A 25352-nucleotide genomic window follows, 5' to 3' on the forward strand; every position below is an offset into this window, starting at 1 on the left:
AACTTCTAACACGAATGAGGTTGAGATCCTTTTCATATCTGCAATTTCCTGTTCTCCAAACTATGAAGGTACTTTTTTTGTCTATTAAAAATGGACAGGGACTTCCCTGGTGGCACAGTGGTTAAGAATCCATCTGCCAATGTGGGGGACATGGGTCCGAGCCCTGGTCCAGGAAGATCCCACATGCCGCAGAGCAACCAAGCCCGTGCGCCACAACTACTGAAGCCTGCGTGCCTAGAGCCCGTGCTCCTCAGCAAGAGAAGCCACCACCATGAGAAGCCCGTGCACCGCAATGAAGAGTAGCCCCCGCTCGCTGCAACTAGAGAAAGACTGTGTGCAGCAACGAAGACCCAACACAGCCCAAAAAAAAAAAAAAAAAAAAAAAAGACAGACCTCAGGAAAGCTATTTACCATTTTACATGGGCATCATCTTCAGACACCTCACATTCTAATTCCACTCTGTCCCCACAATACGCTTTTGTATCTTCCAGCTGTTTGGTCACTATAACTGGAGGCTCTAGTGTGAAAAAAACGAAAATCAGAATCATTAAATGTCCAAAAACCTGCCTTGTGATCCTGGGTTTGTTCACAGATGAAAAACCAACAATAAGAAAGTATCAACCATCATAGAGCCATGGTTAGATGGTGGTAGGTAGTAGGTAGGTTTTTTATGATTTTTTCATGGCAAAATAAATAGCTGGCAACCCTGGGTAAGTTTTTCCAATTTTCTAAGAACTCTTCAAATCAAATAAATTATTGTTTTAGAGAGCAGACACATTGTATCAGATATCCTTCTCTTGGCAAATAAGATACCAGATGGTAGGCATTTCTGGGGAAGGAGAACGTATAACACTAAAATTCTCTACTTCTGGTTCTAGACGGATGATAGAGATTGCAGAATTGTCTTTTTAAAAAATTTTTTAACTGAAGTATAGTTGATGTTCAGGATTACAGAGCTGCCTTAATCATAGGTCCTCATAAAGAAAATAAGTGATTCATGGCTTCATTGACACCCTCCAGCTCTTTCACAATGTCTTAGTAAATGATGGTCTTCAGCGATCTCAGTGCCAACGACTGATGCCCTTTACTAATGAAGCTGTTTCAAGAGAAATCTATTTGTGATCAGCTGAGTGTGTGAAATGGTTATCCAGTAGACTTTACTGGGTTTCAGAAGTTATCACGAGAACAATTATATGGCAAAATACTGCTTGCTTGAGCCAAAACTACAGGGCATTTTTACTCAGTTTTTTTCTCCCTTTGGCTTTTCTAGTCTTCAACGAACCTGACGATTAATTAGGATACACAATAACTGGCAGTATAGAGAGGCTTTAATCCAGAGCCAATCTAACACCCAAGATAAACCATCTCTAGAGGTACTGCCGTCTCTGCTCTGGAGCTCAAAAGCTCACTTCATCATTTCCATTTTGATTATCCCTGAGAGAAGGAGAGCTGCTGGCTCTTAATGGCTACAGTAAGAAATTTCACTTTACCTCTCACAAAGAGCTCAGTGGAGCATTTCTCATCACCAGCTGTCACATAATACTCTGAATCGTCTGTTAGCACACAGTTATTGATAAACATGATTCTTTCACATCCTTTATGTTCAAAGATGTATCTGTTTTAAACAGAAGGAAGATAAACAGAGTCCGTGAACTTGATTTTACTCTTTTCTTTATTGCCAGCAAAGTTGGCTTATAATTCAGTAATATTTGAAAGTCAGAAATAGTAATTTTGATCTGCAATTTATGTAGCCATGTCTTACATAGTTTAATAAACATCAAACATGAAACCAATGTCTATCTTTATAACATGTAATGTAACACATATGCATATTTACACATAATATTTAATTTGTCATTTTCTTTTATATATGTTTTTCATTTCAAATATAAATCAGTACTCACATATTTGCCAATGAACCAATTGTTGGAAAATAGGGTTGGCTAAGATTTTTAACTCTGTACATTTTAAAAAATGAGCAATTCATCTACTTTATTGAGGGACAGAGACGATCTTTTTCATTGATTCATTGATTTCACTCCTTGCTAGCCCAGTGAGACAGATTTTATTGGGTGAATAAATGATTATACAATTTAAGCAATAATATGAACTTAAACGTTAACATAGATGGTAAATTCTATAGAATGTGATTCTCTTAAATGAGCTTAAGAACTAGTGTTATCATATCATAGATATCATCTACTAAGAAAGAAGTTGAGTGTTTGGAAACAAAAATCTGAAATCTAAGGAGATTGCAAAATTTGATTATCTGTGACCTAGATTATGGATGGATATATCAGGGCATCATAACAGAACTAAAGAAAAGTTCTCATTTGGGAAATTCTCAACTTGAAGATTTCAAGAACAAAACACTAAGCAACATTTTTCTAGATAAAGATAACCAAGTAAAATTATGTTTTTGGGGTTTCCCTGGTGGCGCAGTGGTTGAGAGTCTGCCTGCCGATGCAGGGGACACGGGTTCGTGCCCCGGTCCGGGAAGATCCCACATGCCGCGGAGCGGCTAGGCCCGTGAGCCATGGCCGCTGAGCCTGCGCGTCCAGAGCCTGTGCTCCGCAATGGGAGAGGCCATAGCGGGGAGAGGCCCGTGTACCACAAAAAAAAAATTTATGTTTTTGGTAAATTCAGGCTGCCTTCAAGAGATTTTTACCAGATATAAACATTATTATCACGAAGTCACTCTGAGAGCATGACCACATTAAGAAATTGGAATCCACCTAATTGCACCACAGAAGTGACAGATATTCAGGATTAAAGTCTTTTATAAATATGCACGTGGCTCCTGTTAAGTGAAAAAATATATATTGGAGTTGAAAATCTCTCAGACTGAGAAGGATCTCTGTAAAGTAGCTTCATAATAGACTAGCGATACCATCAGGTATCAGGGATTAGTCTGTTTCCTTCATTTGGGAAAGGGCCAAAAAACAATAAAACACAGGCTTTAGATGCTACTCTGGAAAAACAAGTTATCTAATTATAAGGTGTGATTCCCAGCTGGTATATCAAATATAGATTTCAATTTTTTTCAAAATTTGATTATAAAAAAACTGGGAGAAGTTTGGCAATGCTCTGAAGTAATCACATATAACCTACAGTGACACAAATCCATAGTTAGGAATCACTTGAAATAGTCTGTATAGAATTAAAACATAAAACAGGGTTTAATTTATATAGTACTATAAGTTTGATGGTTCCAAAATACATGAAAAGTTTTTGCTGTCCCTCTATATGATTTTGTATCATACAGGTATAACTAAAAAGTGCTTTTAGGCATAGAAAATTAAGTCAAATTACTCTTTGATTTGTATAGTTATCACTGATTATTCGCAAATTCCACTTACTTTGTACTGGGTCGAATTTCTTGACCATTTTTATACCATTTCACCTCCAACTTTGGATCCGCCAGTTCCACAGCAAATCTTACCCTGCCTCCTTTATCAACCTGATATGCAGGATCGAGAATTTTTGCAAAAGCTGTAAGAGAGAAGAAGCAAAACTATGTTCACATGCATATGCTATGAATTTGAATAGTCAATATATGTATGAGAACCTGAAGCTAAATAAAAAATTGAGACTGAAGAAGAAAGAATTAGGAAGCTTCCAAATTATCCTTTATATTTTAGGAGTCTGAATCAATTTATAAACCATAAGACGGTTTAAAAATGTAAAGAGAATCCACATGCTTTTGGAAGAAACATAAGAATTATTGAAGAGGCTTCAAAAATGATTATCTTCATTCTTCAGGGAATGTATGATACGAAGTATCCAAATGAAATTTGGACTTGAAGAACATGCTCATTCTCCTAATATGATTATTATCAGGATCACTGGCATTATCTGTGTACATCTATGTCACAGTTTTTTATCATATAATTTATGAGATACTTTCGATGACTCGTGAGCTTAAATGGAATGCCTTTGACTGACTGAAACAGTAGGCTTGTCAAAGTTTTTGTTCTGTGGAAACTTGCCCAAATATTGGCATGTTTAAACACTTGGGTAACCATATCGGGTGTGAGAAGTGAATTCCCCATGCCTCATCAAATGGGTGGAATAATATAACAGTAAAACAAAGAAACATAGAATCTACTCTGCCTAAATAAGAATCAGGAATTTGAGAGTGAGGGAGAGATGCAGAGGCTGGAGAAAGGGGCCGCTGAGAAATTGCCAGTAACAGCGGGATTGTTTAATATTCCATTATATAATACATTGTATGTGTCACTGTAATGCACCTTCTGTTACCTTAAACCTTCAGCAGCTGTCTGCTACCCGCTTAGCCTATGATGTGCGGGGCAGTAAACTACTTCACCTGAAGTCAAGTTAACCAAGAGAAGAGTAACCCCTGCAAATTCCACCCCAACTAGTCCGTCCCCAAACCCAGCAGGAAATAGGAAGGATTAATCTCCCCCAGGGGTGCTCACCTGCGCTCTTCTTCTCCACTCTGCGCATGCGCTTGAGCCGCTTGAGCATCCCGCGCAGGTCAGTGATGCCGTACTGGAAGGCGATCTTCTCGTACTCGCTGGGTTTCGCATTCTTCAGCAGCTCCCACACGTCTATCTCAGGTTCTTCCTCCTGCTGTTTCACCTCCCTAACCGGGGAGAACCATTGCCTAGTTTAATAGCTGCCCACTGGCCCTTAAAGACAAGGAAGGTCGGAGTATGGTACCGATTTTTCGGGTCAGTGCTACAAGCTCTGTTTAAACCCTGAGTCCTTAAAGCCGAGGGGAAAGTGTACTTTGCCTGAAGTCTCAGGGAAACTTCCAGATTGTCAAAGATCAGATACGTGCACTTATATTAACGCTCTCGTTTTCCTAGTTAAAAACACAATATTAGGGGGAGAGGAGGATACCAGGAAATATCCTTAAGATATGTTTACTTATTTTCAACTTGCAAGTCTAACTAGGAGGTGAGATTTTAAGGAACTTAAAAGAAATGTTTTCATCTAGGATATCGATATTGAAATAAGGATTAAGAACTAGAAGATTTTAGGTGTTGGTCTGTGAAAGAACAATGCTCTCTTTCTACCTTCATTGGCGTGCATACCCTAGCTCTATGTGGAGATGGTACAAACCCAGCATTTCAAATCTTTGGATTTTGCAAATAGCATTTTCCCTACCATGTTAGTAAATGTGTACATTAACCATTTTTGCTGTTTTTTAATACAAAAAACATTTGAAACTGTGACTAAGCGTTTGTTTTTTGTTTTGGTTTTGGTTTGGTTGTTTTTCATATGATTTTTGTGTATACATATTCTTTTTAAGAGAAAACTTTTTTTTTCTAAATTGTTAGAGTAGAAAAAGAGAATGAGATCCAGAAATCTCTCGTATTTCATCTTAAAGTATTGTCTTGAACTTTTTTGGAAGGAGGTTGGGTATGAATCATGAAAATATAAATGTGAAACTGTAAAGCAAGTCATTAAGCGTTCCATGAACAAGGCGAAAGTAATTTCTTAGTGTAATTATCAAAATTATGACTCTAAATTTTGATCACTGTCAAAAGAACATATAAAGAACATATATAACTAATATATATACACACATATATATGATTTAAAGTACATACACTTGTCTGTATTTTAAAACCAAAAAATGAAACAAAACTCAGGAATAAACACTTTTAGGGAAAGAGACTTAGTATAAATGCAAAATATAATTCAAATTGATTTCCTTCACTAGCTAAGTAGTCCTAATTTTGTTTAAGCTTAGTTGACTCTTTTTATCAACTAAGGTTAATTTGGAAATGTTATAGTGACTGCTTACTGTGAATAATGCTGGTTTGGATATGATTTTTCCAGGAAAACCGGTCAACACATCTTAAACATCAGTGTGAAAACAGATTCATGCTATCATGTTAGCAAATAATGAGTTGCATATGTTTGCATTGTCCAATTAATTACAACCTGCTTCAGAATTTCTTGAGGAAAGACTGGGTTGTAATCATAGGGAAGGGGAGGAGAATATAAATATGAACATAGAGTTTAGGGTGGCATTAGGCAAGGATGACTTCTGCATATCTAATTTCCATTGTTGTGTAAGTCTTTTGCCCAGTAGAGGATGCTGAGGCAAATCTGGGAAATGGAAGGAAGTGAGAGGTCATTGGTCCATCAGTAACCTTTGTGGGAAGGACTAGTAACACTATTAGGAAAATGTGCCTCTTAAAGACTCAAGACACAACTATTATCTTCATTTCACTGAAATGGTAACTACACCCGCTATTAACATGGGGAAATTGAAAAGCTTAAGAAAATTGTCCTGAAGTTGAAATATTGGTAATAATTTGCCTGATCTACTATAACCACTGCCTGAAAGCAGTCTAAATTTCAAATATAACATTTAAATATTTTGTAGGAAGTCTTGGAGGATTGCAATTTAAATGTGTATGTGTGTATATATGTATATATTCTCTGTGGGTCTTTCCTTAATCCAGTTTATTATTGCTCTATTTTTGTCACACTAGCCTGAGTCCCCACATTGTTAAACTACGCCATACTACATTGTGTTCAATTTGTATCTCAACCAAGAAGAATTACATACACATTGCAAGGGTCCTCCTGACATTGATGAAAAGATTTAAAGATATCAAACTAGATTAAAATAGATAACAAGAGGCACAAATAAAACACTGAGATGTACCTAGATGAATGAGGTGAATGTTTATATGAGGAAGCCAGTAATAAAGATCATCATTTTCAGTGTGTTTCTTGAGTCAGTTTTGTTGGTAGATTCATAAAACCAATCATCCTCACCATTTTTTTCTCATTAAAACACCAAAATACACCCCACATTACTACGACCTTAATCCTAATACAAACACCAATGACCTCTCGCCTCTTCCTTCTTCCTTTCCTCTCCATCACTTCACTGAATCCCAAATTGCAAGGAGATGGATTCATTATTTTGTACTGGAACGTGAGGTCAAGGCTGCCATCTGTAGCGTCTCCTTTACTCATTCAGAACATATCTGTACTTACTGTGGTGGCTGCACTTGACCCTATCTGCATGGCTACATTAAGTTTCAGTAGGAAGAAAAAGCCAAATTTCTATAGGCACCACTGATTCCTTTCCAAGCATGGGGATAGACCTATATAACATTTACAGTACTTCCATCTACATCGAAATTTCTATACCTTGACACTCCTAGTGAAATATAGAGCAGTTATAGAAATTTTATGTAGAATAAACTTTTAAGTATTTATATAGGTCAAGTTCCATAACAAGATACTGCCCAAAAGACTGGCTGTGATTTATCTAATTGTCTATTTGAAATAGGCTGACTTTGTTCAGGGCAGGGAGATCTTTTGTTGTATAAAGATGTTGGTTGTAATGATATTTATACTCATAGGGATTTTGCCACAGACTCTCGGAGGAGTAGAAACGGTAACCACATGTCATCACCACAATGAAAACACATGCAATTCACAAATTAGTAGGCAAACACAATGATTTCTAAAGTTATACCAGTGGACTAGTATATAGTACATTAAATGAATATAGTCTTAGGATAACAACAATCTAATTATGAGTCAAAATAATAATTAGGGGATGTAAAGAAAATGAGAACTGGAGACATGTTGACTGCCCATTTTTTTCTAGTAATTCTTTTTTCTCTAGTCATTTTGATCATTAATGAGATTTCTTTTACTCCGCAAACTACTGGTAGAACTAGTCTGTTCTTTTTTCTTTCTTTTTCCTTTTAATCAGACTTGGCACCTAATAATCTACTGTATTACATTTTTAATGATTGATTGTGTGTGTGTGTGTATGTGTATTTTGTCACTTTATGAATATAAATTCTTCAAGGGAAAATGTCACATTTTGGGGGGAAGTGGATATTTATTTGACACCTGTACGAGCCAGGCCTTTTACATTTGACTTAATTCTCACAATAATTCTCTTAAGTAGTTTTATTCTCCACATTTACAGATGTGGAAAACAAGTCTCAGGGAGGACATACAATTTGACCAAAGTCATGCACAGTAATTAGTAAATGGGAGAGTTGAGACTCAAATCCATGTTTTAACCACTACCTTTTCCTTTCCACAAATATGTATCTATCTCTTTCTATGTGCCAAATGCTAGAAGGCACTGGATTTCTTTTCCTCACATCACCTAGTATTATATTCTACACAAAGAGCATTTAGTATTTTCCTGGTTGAGTAAATGCAGGAAAATAAAAAACCAAAAAACAAAAAACCTCTCTTGTCTTCCTAAAGTTTCAATTTGTGCTATAAATGTCCGAGGCGCCAACTTCTGAGGCAGATTCAGAGTGGCGTTTCTTATGTGGAGTCACAGGAAATGTGCTGACTCAGAAAAGGGAAACTTGGATTTAGGTCCCTGCCCTTCCTCTAACTAGCTGTGTGACTTGGGGTAAGTCACTCAACATCTCTGGTCTTTGGTTTCTCACCTGTAGAACAGGAAGAGTGAGGCTCACTTAAGGTCACTTCATATACTATTGCTTTAAATACATCTGGGGAATTAATAAATATTATTGAGACTAATAATTATTTGAAGTATCCAGAGAAGGAAAAATGTTTTTGATACTGCCCAAGTCTACTGATTGGCTAATATCCATTTGGTTATTAATAAATGACACCTGTTAATATTTCTGTTCTCAACCTAAATGTTTAGAGCTGGGGGTGAATTTTTCATTCACAGGGACTTGAATAAAGTCATCCAACTAAACTGAGAATGAACACAAGCCCATTTATTACTATTTGTAATTTGTTTTGAAGCATTTCTATCTATACTTACGATTTTTTAGTAACCATAGAAAGCAGTAAAAATAATAAAAAGTGAATCTAAAATGCTAAATGAAAACTGTTATCAATATTATATATCATTAATTTAGAATTATAGTTTTACTGTTTATTCACAAGTTTGGTAGATAAACACAATCCCAGCAAAACTCATTTTCTTTTTGTTGTTTCTGTGTTATAGTAAATATCTAGATATGTATATCTTTATATATAACACATATATAATATAGTATATTTATGATTGTGTATATGCATATTTATGGGCAGAAATTCTATAAAATGGTTGTATACTAAATATCCATAATGAAAACTATAAATTTTATTGCCAGAGAGTACAAAGTTAAGGGAGTGTGAGTGGTAATACTAAACACATCTCCATTTTACTGCTATATTTTATCTCATCTAAAAATGCACATTTTTGGACATTTTAAACATCTCTGAAATAAGGATGTACCTTACAGTCAATAGTATGTCATAATAAACAATTTGGAGCAATTATTTCATTGTTTAGTGATTTATAAAATACAGGTATATATTAACATGAATGGTGTCTTAGATTTGATGAAATATAGTAAATCACCAATACTATGTTAAAGTATATATACATATATACATATATATATATACTTGCTGAGATTTCCACCAAAAGACTTCTACCAAAATTTTGACATTGATTTTTCAGTCAAATATCAAAAGCAGAAGAATGGAGGCTTTATTTATTCAATCGTGACAAGGAATCATGATTGAAATAATAGAAATCATGAGAGAAATAAAAAGTATTCAGGTATTTAAGTCTCTGTCTCAGTTTTCAGATTTCCTCATCCCCTTCTTAGAAAGTATGTGAAGACTCATGAAACATTTAAAAAGAAAGTAAAAGCATCAGCTAAAATCTTTAACAGATTAGTATGCGGTTGTTTCTCTGTCTCTTTCTTAGTCAACGCTGTTATAGTATTCCATAAACAAAACACATTTTAAGAAATGAGAAATTCTTTGAAAAACATCTACTTTAAACTTGACTCCTCTGAGTGGGTATCTAAAAGATTTCCAGGCCAAAGCGCCCCACTCCATCACTGGATTCTCACCTACGTTTCAGGAGACCACTAAAGTCAAGTTCCCCTGCATCCTCTTGACCTTCTCCACTGTCATTAACAAAAGAAAAGCAAATCCGGGTTTAATGCTGAGACACATACACAAGTTTCCCCCAAACACTCTACACATAACGTATATGCAATTTTGTACTAGCACACAAGTCATAGGACTAAACCAACACAAACACTTTCTTTTCACACAAGTGACATTTTAAGTTTTGGAGAATGTACTTGTGGAAAAGTGAACATGAGGAGCTTGTGTTACTCTACGATTTCAGAAGGCACATTTTTGTAGATTGCATATATAAAAGTGCTTGGATTTGTGTTAAAATAGAGTAACACAAATGCACTTAAGCCAAGCAACACAAAGTACTTTGTTTTTGCAAGTTGGGGGTGCTGGAAACATACCTGTGTAAAAAGCAAAGGACTTTTGCTGATCTCTGTTATTCATGTCAGACAGAGATTGGCTTGGAGGACGAAGTGTACCAGTGTCAAACATATAAGTACAAAACTTATATTCAAAGGTAACCTCTTTGTGTCCATCAATAGATTAATCAGATAATGTGATACCAAAATAACAAAAATGGAGATAGTGCAGAGCTTTTTAAAAGATGCATTCCTTTCTCTTTTAAAGAGAAAGGATTATAAGCTTTTTATTTTCCTATTAATATTTATACCTTTTAAAACGTATTTTCCAAAAATTGTCTTGGAATTGTTGAGCCCTTTACTAGGAGTTTTGAAAAGTGCTTTCCTATAGAGAAATGCATCTTAATTTAGGCATGCACCCACCTTCATGATTTCATATAAACTCTAAATATAATAGAAGCTATGGCGCTGACATTTAAACGGCACTACATATTTACTTACGTGTTTCATTTTTTAATGAAGATTTTGTTTCCTGCTCTTTACATATGTTAGTTATGGTTTCTAAGAAAAGAGTCTGTGGGTTTAAAAACAGTGTGTATAACATGTAAGTTATAAGAATTGAGCTCAAATAATGTGTTTTCAAAATTTCTCTAATAGCACGTATTTGGAGAAGACCTTTTGACATAAACACAGCTCTATTCTCTCAAAGCCCAAAACTTAGTAGATTACCTCTTCCTCTCTTAAAATAGACTTATACATAGGATGAATGTAGTTTTAGATCTATGCATTTGCTGAACGTGGGGTGAAGGGAAGGTAAGAGATTTTGAAAGTTATGACATAAAAAAATACAATTGGGGATTCCCTAGTGGCGCAGTGGTTGAGAGTCCACCTGCCGATGCAGGGGACACGGGTTCATGCCCCGGTCGGGGAAGATTCCACATGCCGCGGAGCGGCTGGGCCCATGAGCCATGGCCGCTGGGCCTGCGCGTCCGGAGCCTGTGCTCCGCCATGGGAGAGGCCACAACAGTGAGAGGCCCGCGTACCGCAAAAAAAAAAAAAAAATACAATTGACTGATCAGGAAGTATTAAATATCTTTTAAAAGTAATTACAATTTTCATTTGTTCAAAATTTAGGAGGGAACTATGACTTTTATTAACAGACTAGATCATTGTTTTATGCTAGTTTCAGATGACTTTCCTTATTCAACAACACTGTTATGTGGATTCAGTCTTAAGAACAAAACATCTGCTCTCATGAATGAATTTGTATTTTGGAAGAATTAAGTACAGAGCGTAAAATAATGGCAGGAAAAGGCTAGTCACATTTCTCATAGGCTAGAAAATTCTTTTCATTTTTCTTCTTTGACCCCCTGATGTTTCAGCCTTGGCAGCTGCAAAATAAATCAAGTAAGTATCTATATTTTGCCTTTCTACAATGTTCTTTATTCCAGCAGACTCAGTGGTCTTTCATTTAGGATAATTCCACATTTAAATAGTGCTAACTTCAGTAAGTAGCTACTTAATTGCAGTCTTCTGGGCACATGGTTTAATTGCTCCATATGTGATTTCTAGATAAAAGGCAATGTAAGTTTTCTGATATCACTTAACTGATGCTATATGAGATGTGTATTGTTATATATTTTTGTGGGCCATTTGGTAGAAAATAATGCAATTAAGGAAGAAGCCTCATAGACCCATACAATGGGAGCTTCCTATAACAAGAATATTCTAAAAAATGATCAGCATATTACACGAGTTGGCACATTAAACCCACAACTTCTCTTGAACACTAACTTTTGACTATTTAGCATGTTTGACTTCAGTGAAGAGTCGATCTCACTTGGAATATTGAGTGTGGAGGAAGGGAAAGTGTGTTTTGAAAGTCTTCCACTTTCATGTTATACAAAAGCTACCTAGATTACCCTTTTGAAGTTACCTTCTCTTGAAAGCAGATCTGATGTCAATGTTTGGAGTAGTCCCAGTAGATTCTTTGAAAGGAAAGAAAACAATAAAATAAATACCCATTAAGAAGGCAGTTTTGTGTTCAGTTCCTTTCCAGGCTGTGGGGATTCTTCAGATGGAAGGAATGCCAGATGAAGGGGGGATGGTTCTCCTCCCAATGGCTGAGCTGCAGAGGCATCACACCTCATCCCCCCTCACACAGAATCAATGAAAGGACTTTAGGAGTTACCGTATCCAGTTGTCATTCCACCTGTATGCCCATTAGAGTCACCTAAGGAGCTTAAAAAATGTCAGCTTCTTGATCTCCCTGCTGGAGATCTTGATTCACCAGATCAGGGATGGGCTCCCAGAAATCAATATTCTGAAAACGCCCCTCAGGTGATTCTCAGAGATGCCTGGCCAGGTTGAAGAAGCAGTGGTCAGGACCAAATTCCCACTTACAGAAATCTCGACAGCACCACCACCCATGGTCACCCAGCCTCTGCTTGACAACTCTCAGACTGGGACCCTCACAACCTTCTGTTGTGCCTCTATATAGCTTTAAGGAAAGGGCTTGTGCTAATGTGAAGACAAAATTCACCTTCTCTTAATTTCCACCTTTTGATTCTAATCTGCCTAAACACTTCTCAAGGACATGGATAACGGCCTTTTCCTTCTGTGTGACAGCCCTTCCCCTATTTACAATGGGTCATAGATGCCTGGCCTCCTTCATCTACACATTCAAGCTGAATGGGGGCATAGTTCCTGGATTCTTCAATCTCCCAGTTACCCTACTCCAGGAGGGATCCCAGTGGAGGTATGGTACCCATGGCCAGAGGCATTACTTCAAATGTGGAACAAGTAGCGTGTTACAGAGAGTGGTATCGCTTCCTAAACCTAGATCCTATAACACTTGTAACGCTCTGGTTTTAAATTACCTCAGCTTTGTCTTTTGTAGCTACATCACACTTTGGATTCATTTTAAGTTTATGATGTTTGCTGCCAAGTCAACTTTCCCTGTGTATACTTATCGAAGTATTGTCTTTTCCCCTATGTACATATATACCTTTAATTATTCCTATTAAATTCACTCTTGGCAGTACACAGAACATATAGATGAAGAACTTCCATATCTGACATCAGTCCTTATGAGAGGAATCCTCCCTTCTACCTGGGTACCCTGGCATCTTCATCCCATGTTAACTTATCCCAAACCTGAGTGGGAATAAGAGGACCAAACGAAACAGGTACATTCAGTAGCAGCAAAAAAAGTCATCGGCCCTTATCTGAGAGATTAAATAGCATGGATAGCATGGATAAGGGACATTTACAATACATTCCTCCAAATTCTGTTTGTAAATTGTCTCATAACAATTTAATTCAGCAGGCTTGCTGAGACTACCACAATCAGAAACACACACAGTTTTAAAGGAAATTTTATTTCCAAAATCTCATACTAATAAATGGCCTTATTCTCCTCTATCCTCTCATACCTCATAAACATAAAAAAATTAAACTTATCCAGACTAGAAGTCTGTCTTACCATGTACTTCAAGATCGAAGGAACAGCTGTCAAACTTATCCTTATAGGTGACCTCGCATCTGTAGTTTCCGGCATAGTTCTCTTTAGCCTGGATGATCTGCATCTCAAATGTGTACACCTGCAATGAAATGTATCCGGACATATTTCAGCCCTACCTTGCCGACAGAAAGAGGCCATCACATTGCAGTGATTTTCCCAGTTCCTCAGCATTGGCTTAAAGACGTGTCTGTATCTGGGGATTCCGGTACAATGTTCTCAGTATGGGAGGGGTCAAGGCAATGCTCTGAAGCCCCTGGGGACAGCAGGGCAACGCATTAGAGTGTAAACACTAGGAATGGGAACTCCAGCAGACGTTCTGGGACTGAAGTCTCTCAAAGATGAACCGAAAATGACCTTTTACGCACACAGAGGAATGAGCTGGCTGAGCCCCTGCGGCAGGAGGTCAGGGTCATACCCGACTGTGCCTTTCGAAGGTTTCCTTCAGCTGGAGGTGCTTCCCAGCTTTGCTGGCCAGGTCCATCCATTTCCCTTTGAACCATTTGATAGTGGGCTTTCTAAGAAGATCTTCGGCCTTGACTTTGGCTATAAAGGTGATACTTCCACCTAAGAAAAAAGCACAAGTAATTCAGACTGTGGTTTTAAAATTGCCATTTGTTTTGCTCTTGGATGGAAGGAGTTAGACAGGAATACACTGCATAACCTATGATGTTAATGGCACTGCTGGAATTGAACAATTAAAGGGCCCTGATTTTTTTTTTTGAGTACCCTAGTTATTAGGATACTCTAACTGCTTCTGCTTTTGAGGTTTATGGAGCAGAAAAAGAGCAATGGGGAAATCAGTGGAAATAATTTTTGTTTGGAATTCAAGCAAAAGTAATATGTATAAAATAACATATACAGGCATACCTCATTGTATTGCACTTTGCTTTATTGTACTTCAAAGACAGTTTTTCTTTTTTATTTAATTTCTGAATTTTATTTTATTTTTTATACAGCAGATTCTTATTAGTTATCTATTTTATACATATTAGTGTATATATGTCAATCCCCATCTCCCAATTCATCTCACCACCACTCCTCCACTTTCCCTCCTTGGTGTCCATACGTTTGCTCTCTACATCTGTGTCTCTATTTCTGCCTTTCAAACCAGTTCTTCTGTACCATTTTTCTAGATTCCACATATATGCATTAATATACGATATTTGTTTTTCTCTTTCTGATTTACTTCACTCTGTATGAGTCTCTATGCCCATCCACGTCTCTAAAAATGACCCAATTTCATTCCTTTTTATGGCTGAGTAATATTCCATTGTATATATGTACCACATCTTCTTTATCCATTCGTCTCTCAATGGGCATTTAGGTTGCTTCCATGACCTGGCTATTGTAAATAGTGCTACAATGAACATTGGGGTGCAGGTGTCTTTTTGAATTATGGTTTTCTCTGGGTATATGCCCAGGAGTGGGATTGCTGGGTCATATGCTAATTCTATTTTTAGTTTTCTAAGGAACCTCCATACTGTTCTCCATAGTGGCTGTATCAATTTACATTCCCACCAACAGTGCAAGAGGGTTCCCTTTTCTCCACACCCTCTCCAGCATTTGTTGTTTGTAGGTTTTCTGATGATGCCCATTCTTACTGGTGTGAGGTGATACCTCACTGTACTTTTGATTTGCATTTCTCTAATAATTAGTGATGTTGAGCAGCTTCTCATGTGCTTCTTGGCCATCTGTATGTCTTCTTTGGAGAGGTGTCTATTTAGGTCTTCTGCCCATTTTTTTGATTGGGTTGTTTGTTTTTTAAATATTGAGCTGCATGAGCTCTTTATATATTTTGGAGATTAATCCCTTGTCGATCACTTCATTTGTCTACAAATTGAAGGTCTGTGGCAACCCTGCATCAGGCAAGTCTATTGGTGTCATTTTATCCAACAGTATTTGTTCACTTCAGGTTTCTGTGTCACATTCTGGTGATTATTGCAATATTTCAAACTTTACCATTATTATTGTATATGTTATGGTGATCTGTGATCAGTGATCTTTGATGTTACTATTACAAAAAGATTACAACTCACTGAAGGCCTCAGATAACAGAATTTCTTACCAAGAAAGTATCTTTAATTAAGGTACGTACATTATTTTTTAGACACAACACTATTGCATACTTAATAGACTATAGTACAGTGTAAGCATAACTTTTGTATGCACTAGGAGACCAAAAAATTCTTGGGACTTGTTTTAGTATGATATTTGCTTTATTGTGGTAGTCTGGAACCAAATCCACAGTATCTTCAAGGTATGCATAAATATGAAAATATGAAATAAAAAAATTGGAAAACACACACACTATACACATATATATGTATACATATATACATATATGTATATAATATATATATACACACATAGATTTTTTCCATCCTTCTTATTAGGCAAGATAATGACAAGTCTGGAATCATAAGAATATGAGTAAATGAAACTGATCTTTTTGACGTAAACACTCCTGTCTTTTTTTTTTTTTTTTTTTGGTTATTTCTGAGATACATATTTTTAAAAAATAACTATAATTATGACTTACAACATTATACCAGAACATATAAGATTTATAGAAATTTCATGTAATGTCTGAAACATTTATATTAACATATTTCAATACAAATAACCCAATGAGAGTTCAGTATTAGTTGTTTTTTGTTTGTTTGTTTATACTGCAGGTTCTAATTAGTCATCAGTTTTATACACATCAGTGTACACATGTCAATCCCAATCGCCTAATTCAGTACACCACCATCCCCACCCCACCACAGTTTTCCCCACTTGGTGTCCATACGTTTTTTCTCTACATTTGTGTCTCAAATTCTGCCCTGCAAACTGGTTCATCTGTACCATTTTTTTAGGTTCCACATACATGCGTTAATATATGATATTTGTTTTTCTCCTTCTGACTTATTTCACTCTGTATGACAGTCTCTAGATCCATCCATGTCTCAACAAATGACTCAATTTCGTTCCTTTTTATGGCTGAGTAATATTCCATTGTATATACGTACCATATCTTCTTCATCCATTCGTCCGTCGATGGACATTTAGGTTGCTTCCATGACCTGGCTATTATAAATAGTGCTGCAATGAACACTGGGGTGCATGTGTCTTTTTGAATTATGGTTTTCTCTGGGTATATGCCCAGGAGTGGGATTGCTGGGTCATATGCTAATTCTATTTTTAGGTTTTTAAGGAACCTCCATACTGTTCTCCATAGTGGCTGTATCAATTTACATTCCCACCAACAGTGCAAGAGGGTTCCCTTTTCTCCACACCCTCTCCAGCATTTGTTGTTTGTAGATTTTCTGATGATGCCCATTCTAACTGGTGTGAGGTGATACCTCATTGTAGTTTTGATTTGCATTTCTCTAATAATTAGTGATGTTGAGCAGCTTTTCATGTGCTTCTTGGCCATCTGTATGTCTTCTTTGGAGAAATATCTATTTAGGTCTTCTGCCCATTTTTGGATTGGGCTGTTTGCTTCTTTAATATTGAGCTGCATGAGCTGTTTATATATTTTGGAGATTAATCCTTTGTCTGTTGATTCGTTTGCAAATATTTTCTCCCATTCTGAGGGTTGTCTATTCGTCTTGTCTATGGTTTCCTTTGCTGTGCAAAAGCTTTGAAGGTTCATTAGGTCCCATTTGTTTATTTTTGCTTTTATTTCCATTACTCTAGGAGGTGGATAAAAAAAGATCTTGCTGTGATTTATGTCAAAGAGTGTTCTTCCTATGTTTTCCTCTAAGAGTTTCAGAGTGTCCAGTCTTACATTTAGGTCATGAATCCATTTTGAATTTATTTTTGTGTATGGTGTTAGGGAGTGTTCTAATTTCATTCTTTTACATGTAGCTGTCCAGTTTTCCCAGCACCACTTACTGAAGAGACTCTCTTTTCTCCATTGTATATCTTTGCCTCCTTTGTCATAGATTAGTTGACCATAGGTGCGTGGGTTTATCTCTGGGCTTTCTATCTTGTTCCATTGATCTATGTTTCTGTTTTTGTGCCAGTACCATATTGTCTTGATTACTGTAGCTTTGTAGTATAGTCTGAAGTCAGGGAGTCTGATTTCTCCAGCTCTGTTTTTTTCCCTCAGACTGCTTTGGCTATTCGGGGTCTTTTGTTTCTCCATACAAATTTTCAGATGATTTGCTCTAGTTCCGTAAAAAATGTCATTGGTAATTGGATAGGGATTGCATTGAATCTGTAAATTGCTTTGGGTAGTATATTCATTTTCACAATATTGAATATTCCAATCCAAGAATATGGTATATCTCTCCATCTGTTGGTATCATCTTTAATTTCTTTCAGCAGTGTCTTATAGTTTTCTGCATACAGATCTTTTGTTTCCCTAGGTAGGTTTATACCTAGGTATTTTATTATTTTTGTTGCAATGGTAAATGGGAGTGTTTCCATAATTTCTCTCTCAGATTTTTCATCATTAGTGTATAGGAATGCAAGAGATTTCTGTGCATTGATTTTGTATCCTGCAAATATACCAAATTCATTCTTTAGCTCTATTACTTTTCTGGTGGCATTTTTAGGATTCTCTATGTATAGTATCATGTCATCTGCAAGCAGTGACAGTTTTACTTCTTCTTTTCCAATTTGTATTCCTTTTATTTGTTTTTCTTCTCTGATTGCCGTGGCTAGGACTTCCAAAACTATGTTGAATAATAGTGGTGAGAGTGGACATCCTTGTTTCGTTCCTGCTCTTAGAGGAAATGCTTTCAGGTTTTCACCATTGAGAATGATGTTTGCTGTGGGTTTGTCATATATGGCCTTTATTATGTTTAGGTAGGTTCCCTCTATGCCCACTTTCTGGAGAGTTTTTATCATAAATGGGTGTTGATTTTTGTCAAAAGCTTTTTCTGCATCTATTGAGATGATCATATAGTTTTTATTCTTCAATTTGTTAATATGGTGTATCACATTGATTGATTTGCATATATTGAAGAATCCTTACATCCCTGGGATAAATCCCACTTGATCATGGTGTATGATCCTTTTAATGTGTTGTTGGATTCTGTTTGCTAGTATTTTGTTGAGGATTTTTGTATCTATATTCATCAGTCATATTGGTTTGTAATTTTCTTTTTTTCTGTTATCTTTCTCTGGTGTTGGTATCAGGGTAATGGTGGCCTCTTAAAATGAGTTTGGGAGTATTCCTTCCTCTGCACTTTTCTGGAAGAGTTTGAGAAGGATGGGTGTTAGCTCTTCTCTAAATGTTTGATAGAATTCACCTGTGAAGCCATCTGATCCTGGACTTTTGTTTGCTGGAAGATTTTTAATCACAGTCTCAACTTCACTACTTGTGATTCGTCTGTTCATATTTTCTTTTTCTTCCAGGTTCAGTCTTGGAAGGTTATACCTTTCTAAGAATTTCTTCCAGGCTGTCCATTTATTGGCATACAGTTGCTTGTAAGTAGTCTCTTAGGATGCTTTGTATTTCTGGGGTGTCTGTTGTAACTTCTCCTTTTTCATTTCTAATTTTATTCATTTGAGTCCTCTCCCTCTTTTTCTTGATGAGTCTGGATAATGGTTTATCAATTTTGTGTATCTCTTCAAAGAACTAGCTTTTAGTTTTATTGATCTTTGCTATTGTTTTCTTTGTTTCTACTTCATTTATTTCTGCTCTGATCTTTATGATTTATTTCCTTCTGCTAACTTTGAGGTTTTTTTTTTTTAACATCTTTATTGGGGTATAATTGCTTTACAATGGTGTGTTAGTTTCTGCTTTATAACAAAGTGAATCAGTTATACATATACATATGTTCCCATATCTCTTCCCTCTTGCGTCTCCCTCCCTCCCACCCTCCCTATCCCACCCCTCCAGGCTGTCACAAAGCACCAAGCCAATCTCCCTGTGCCATGCGGCTGCTTCCAACTAGCTATCTACCTTACTACGTTTGTTAGTGTGTATATGTCCATGACTCTCTCTCGCCCTGTCACAGCTCACCCTTCCCCCTCCCCATAACCTCAAGTCCATTCTCTAGGAGGTCTGCATCTTTATTTAACTTTGAGTTTTGTTTGTTCTTCTTTCTCTAGTTCCTGTAGGTGTAAGGTTAGATTGTTTACTTGAGATTTTTCTTGTTTCTTGAGGTAGGCTTGTATTGCTATAAACTTCTCTCTTAGAACTGCTTTTGCTGCATGCCATAGGTTTTGGATTGCTGTGTTTTCATTGACATTTCTCTCTAGGTATTTTTGATTTCCTCTTTGATTTCTTCAGTGATCTCTTGGTTATTTAGTAACGTATTGTTTAGCCTCCATGTATTTGTTTTTTTTTACGTTTTTTTCCCTGTAATTCATTTCTAATCTCATAGCGTTGTGGTCAGAAAAGATACTTGATATGATTTCAATTTTCGTAAATTTACTGAGGCTTGATGTGTGACACAAGATGTGATCTATCCTGGAGAATGTTCCGTGTGCAGTTGAGAAGAAAGTGTAATCTGCTGTTTTTGGATGGAACGTCCAATAAATATCAATTAAATCTATCTGGTCTGTTGTGTCATTTAAAGCTTCTGTTTCCTTATTTATTTTCATTTTGGATGATCTGTTCATTGGTGTAAGTGAGGTGTTAAAGTCCCCCACTATTATTGTGTTACTGTCGATTTCCTCTTTTATAGCTGTTAGCAGTTGCCTTATGTATTGAGGCTCTCCTATGTTGTGTGCATACATATTTATACTTGTTATATCTTCTTCTTGGATTAATCCCTTGATCATTATGTAGTGTCATTCCTTGTCTCTTGTAACGTTCTATATTTTAAAGTCTATTTTAACTGTTATGAGTATTGCTACTCGAGCTTTCTTTTGATTTCCATTTGCATGGAATATCTTTTTCTATCCCCTCACTTTCAGTCAGTATGTGTCCCTAGGTCTGAAGTGGGTCTCTTGTAGACAGCATATATATGGGTCTTCTTTTTGTATCCATTCAGCAAGCATGTGTCTTTTGGTTGGAGCAGTTAATCCATTCATGTTTAAGGTAATTATTGATATGTATGTTCCTATGACCATTTTCTTAATTGTTTTGGGTTGTTCTTATAGATCTTTTTCTTCTCTTGTGTTTCCCACTTAGAGAAGTTCCTTTAGCATTTGTTGTAGAGCTGGTTTGGTGGTGCTGAATTCTCTTAGCCTTTGCTTTTCTGTAAAGCTTTTGACTTCTCCATCAAATCTGAATGAGATCCTTGCTGGGTAGAGTAATCTTGGTTGTAGATTCTTCCCTTTCATCACTTTAAGTATGTCATTCCACTCCCTTCTGGCTTGTAGAGTTTCTCCTGAGAAATCAGCTGTTAACCTTATGGGAGTTCCCTTGTATGTTATTTGTCATTTTTCCCTTGCTGCTTTCAATAATTTTTCTTTGTCTTCAATTATTGTCAATTTGATTACTATGTGTCTTGGCGTATTTCTCCTTGGGTTTATCCTGTATGGGACTCGCTGTGCTTCCTGGACTTGGGTGGCTATTTCCTTTCCCATGATAGGGAAGTTTTCGACTATAATCTCTTCAGCTATTTTCTTGGGTCCTTTCTCTCTCTCTTCTCCTTCTGGGACCCCTATAATGCGAATGTTGTTCCATTTAATGTTGTTCCAGAGGTCTCTTAGGCTGTCTTCATTCCTTTTCATTCTTTTTTCTTTATTCTGTTCCACAGCAATGAATTCCACCTTTCTGTCTTCCAGGTCACTTCTCCGTTCTTCTGCCCCAGTTATTCTGCTATTGATTCCTTCTAGGGTAGTTTTCACTTCAGTTATTGTATTGTTCATCTCTGTTTGTTTGTTCTTTAATTCTTCTAGGTCTTTGTTAAACATTTCTTGCATCTTCTCGATCTTTGCCTCTTCTTTTTCCGAGGTGCTGGATCATCTTCACTATCATTATTCTGAATTCTTTTTCTGGAAGGTTGCCTATCTCCACTTCATTTAGTTGTTTTTCTGGGGTTGTATCTTGTTCCTTCATCTGGTACATAGCCCTCTGCCTTTTCATCTTGTCTATCTTACTGTGAATGTGGGTTTTGTTCCTCAGGCTGCAGGATTATAGTTCTTCTTGCTTCTGGTCTCTGCCCTCTGGTGAATGAGGCTATCTAAGAGGCTTGATGGGAGGGACTGGTGGTGGGTGGAGCTGACTGTTGCTCTGGTGGGCAGAGCTCAGTAAAACTTTAATCCACTTGACTGTTGATGGGTGGGGCTTGGTTCCCTCCCTGTTGGTTGCTTGGCCTGAGGCAACCCAACACTGGAGTCTACAGGGGCTCTTTGATGGGGCTAATGACAGATTCCGGGAGGGCACATACCAAGTAGTACTTCCGAGAACTTCTGCTGTCAGTGTCCTTGTCCCCACGGTGAGCCACAGCCACCTCCCCGCCTCTGCAGGAGACCCTCCAACACTAGCTGGTAGGTCTGGTTCTGTCTCCCCTGGGGTCACTGCTCCTTCCCCTGGGTCCCGATGTGCACACTACTTTGTGTGTGCCCTCCAAGATCGGAGTCTCTGTTTCCCCCAGTCCTGTCAAAGTCCTGCAATCAATTCCCACTAGGCTTCAAAGTCTGATTCTCTAGGAATTCTTCCTCCCGTTGCCAGACCCCCAGGTTGGGAAGCCTGACGTGGGGCTCAGAACCTTCACTCCATTGGGTGGATTTCTGTGGTATACGTGTTCTCCAATCTGTGAATCATCCACCCAGCAGTTATGGGATTTGATTTTACTGTGATTTTACCCCTTCTACTGTCTCATTGTGGCGTCTCCTTTGTCTTTGCATGTGGGGTATCTTTTTTGGTGAGTTCCAGTGTCTTCCTTTCGATGACTGTCCAGTAGCTAGTTGTGATTCTGGTGTTCTTGCAAGAGGGAGTGAGAGCACGTCCTTCTACTCCGCCATCTTTTTGAGTTTATTTTTTCAGCACTCCTGTTTGTATTGACTCATTAGACTCAAAGGACACCAAAATTCTAGCCCAGTCGCCCTCCTAGCATTTTGGTGTTTTGCAGAAACATGAGGGGAGCAAAAAGTTTCATTCACATGCAGTGTGCTTCTACATTCTAGACCTGAAAGACGTAATTTTCAGACTGTAGTCAGCTGTGTGTTCATTTGCAGATTTGGTGTCAAAGACTAGTTCTGATTACAATATTTTCCTTACAAAAATTCATTTAGTTAAAATTCCTGGACCCCCTGGTCATTCTCTGGCTTACCACCTTGTTTATTTCCTTCATGGCACTTGTGATGGCTTTTGTGATGTTCTGTTTTTTAAAATTTCTTCTTGTTTGCTCCTCCCATTAATACTGTAAATTCTGAGTGATCACATATTTTACTCAGTGTTCAGCACAGTGTCTAAAACAGGAAGTGTGTAATCGATATGTTTCGAATGAATATATCCAAAGTTGAGCCATCTGTCTGACCAGCTTTCTCTGAGATACTAAATGTAATGATCCAGCATGTCTGCAGATTTATAATCATCTTATGGAACGAGGTGTGTTGAAATGGCAGCAAACACTGGTTCTGAGCTTTAAGATATACCAGGTACTGTTCAAAATACTTCACAAGTAGTATTATTCCCATTTTACAGATGAGAAAACTGATTTGAACCTACCCTGTCTCCAGGGTCCCGCCACTCAACTACTACGTGTACGGGTTACTGAAATGAAAGCTGTCACTCACTTTTTCAGGTTATAAAAAGCAGGGTTTAGTACATAATACAATAGAATATTTTTCAGCCATGAAAAGGAATGAAGTACTGATTCATGCCACAACTTGGATAGACCGTGAAAACATTATGCTAAGTGAAAGAAGCCAGACATAAAAGGTCATATATTATTGTGTGATTCCATTTATATTAAATATCCAGAATAGGGAAATTCTTAGAGACAGAGCAGATTAGTGGTTGCCAGGGGTTAGAGGGAGAATGAGGGATAACTCTCAATGGGATACAAGGTTTCTTTTTGGGGTGATGAACATATTTGGGAACTTGGTTGCACAACATTGAGTGTACTAATAGCTACTGATTATTCACTTTGAAACGGTTAATTTTATATTATGTGAATTTCATGTTTATTTTTAAAAAAAAAAGAACAGGATTTAATGCTTGGCACTCACCAACTTTCACTGTTCCACCTTGAGGCTTTTCCACGAACAGGGTGGACAGCTGATTGTTGGCAGTCTGCTTATCCTGGTCCTCCCCTGATGGTGATTCGCCAACAGACCATTCTAATGAGCAGAAAGGAGGAAAAGGATCATTCCAGGGCCAGGTTCTTCTTGGGCAGACTTACCTGGGTTTGTTGTTCTTGTCAATGCTGAAGCTTCTCTTTGTCTAATTAACCTGGATAAATATAACATCTTTCTTTCTATCCACCTACCCGACAGCCATCAGTAGAGAGTGACAGATTCCCATTCTTACAGGGATATCTCTTCCACGATGGGATCAAGGAACATTTTCTAATTCCTAGAAATAGCAAAACTTTTCAGGAAGGTTGTTACTCTTTCCTAGCAGACAAGTTTCCTTTGTTTCCCAATCCTGCCTGTCCCCTGATAAATAATGGTGGGCAGCTATGAAAGCAGTATTCTCATTGTTTTTCCAGGTGACTGGCTATAACGTCATGTCTATACAACATCTGAGTTGGAAAAGACTAAAGGGATGGATCAGTTTGCAGCTCAAGTGGGAAAGGTCAGACAAACAAGCCTGGCCTTGAATTTCTAGATGCCTCGCTGTGGTATGACTAGATAATTCTATTTGGGTTGTATAGATGTGGCCATAGGTTGACAAGTAACAGATCATGACCTGCAGGCACAGATTTCAAGAATTCTAGGAGCGTCTTGAAAGGGAAGAAAAAAGCTAGAAAAACAGAAAGAAAAATAAACTCTTTGAGGCTTTCCCATGAAGACAGACAAGCTGAAAATGAAGTTTATTTTGCATTTTCTAGTTTTCACTCCAGGTGCTTAGAAGGTATTAATCAGCAGTCAACTCCAATGAAGAGGGTAGGAGAGAGAACGGTAGAAAGTTCCCCTGTCTCTGAGAACTGAATGAAGAGAAGTTCCGTTTTAGCCACTTAATAACTGGAAGAAAAATGCGTGGGTTGCCAACTCTCAACCTGTTAATGTTCCTTGAAAAGGAGGAAATGCAGATTTAGTTATTCTAGTTCCCGTGTATCAATCATGCTTAGTATTCCTATTCATAGGCCATCATTTTCACAATGAAGTTAGGCAATGTAGTCACATGATTACACAATTTAAAAAATTACCCAAATTGATGTGAAAATTTTATGTTGTGTGTAATTGTAATATTCATAGTAATAGCAAATAGTGGCCATTAATGTTTGGAACAAGAGGACAAGGATTTTTTTTTGTTTTGTTCATTTCTATATCTGCGTCTGCAAAAATGCCTGGCCCGTAAGACTCCCATAGCAGGATAATAATAGGCCCTCAAACAAATTTGTTGAATGAACAAAGGAACGAATAAATAAATAACCATCCAGAATTGTGGCTCCATGCAGAATTTGGAGGTGTTCTTTCAACTGTATGTAAATTTCCATAAAAATATGAATTATTATCTAACGTTGATACATCCCAGGAATGGCGATTTTAAAAGTCTCTTCATCTCTGTGTATTTGCCAAATGTTAAAAATGACAGTGATAAT

The 25352-nt window shown here is 37.3% G+C and overlaps 1 protein-coding gene across 13 annotated transcripts in view; it reads right to left on the reverse strand.

Annotated features, from left to right (window-relative positions):
• MYBPC1 (myosin binding protein C1) overlaps positions 1–25352 on the reverse strand; it is a 97551-nt gene that overhangs the window by 42955 nt on the left and 29244 nt on the right. For all 13 annotated transcript variants that reach the window (XM_060164516.1, XM_060164519.1, XM_060164523.1 and 10 more), the window contains 9 exons: positions 23815–23925; positions 14165–14313; positions 13711–13828; positions 12163–12214; positions 9855–9911; positions 4440–4606; positions 3360–3492; positions 1491–1615; positions 412–517 (listed from right to left, as the gene is read on the reverse strand). In XM_060164516.1, the coding sequence (XP_060020499.1) occupies positions 412–517; positions 1491–1615; positions 3360–3492; positions 4440–4606; positions 9855–9911; positions 12163–12214; positions 13711–13828; positions 14165–14313; positions 23815–23925 (1018 nt within the window). The remainder of the gene's footprint in view (positions 1–411; positions 518–1490; positions 1616–3359; positions 3493–4439; positions 4607–9854; positions 9912–12162; positions 12215–13710; positions 13829–14164; positions 14314–23814; positions 23926–25352) is intronic.

This window comes from Lagenorhynchus albirostris, chromosome 11 (genome assembly GCF_949774975.1).
Source record: "Lagenorhynchus albirostris chromosome 11, mLagAlb1.1, whole genome shotgun sequence".
NCBI classification, from domain to species: domain Eukaryota; kingdom Metazoa; phylum Chordata; class Mammalia; order Artiodactyla; family Delphinidae; genus Lagenorhynchus; species Lagenorhynchus albirostris.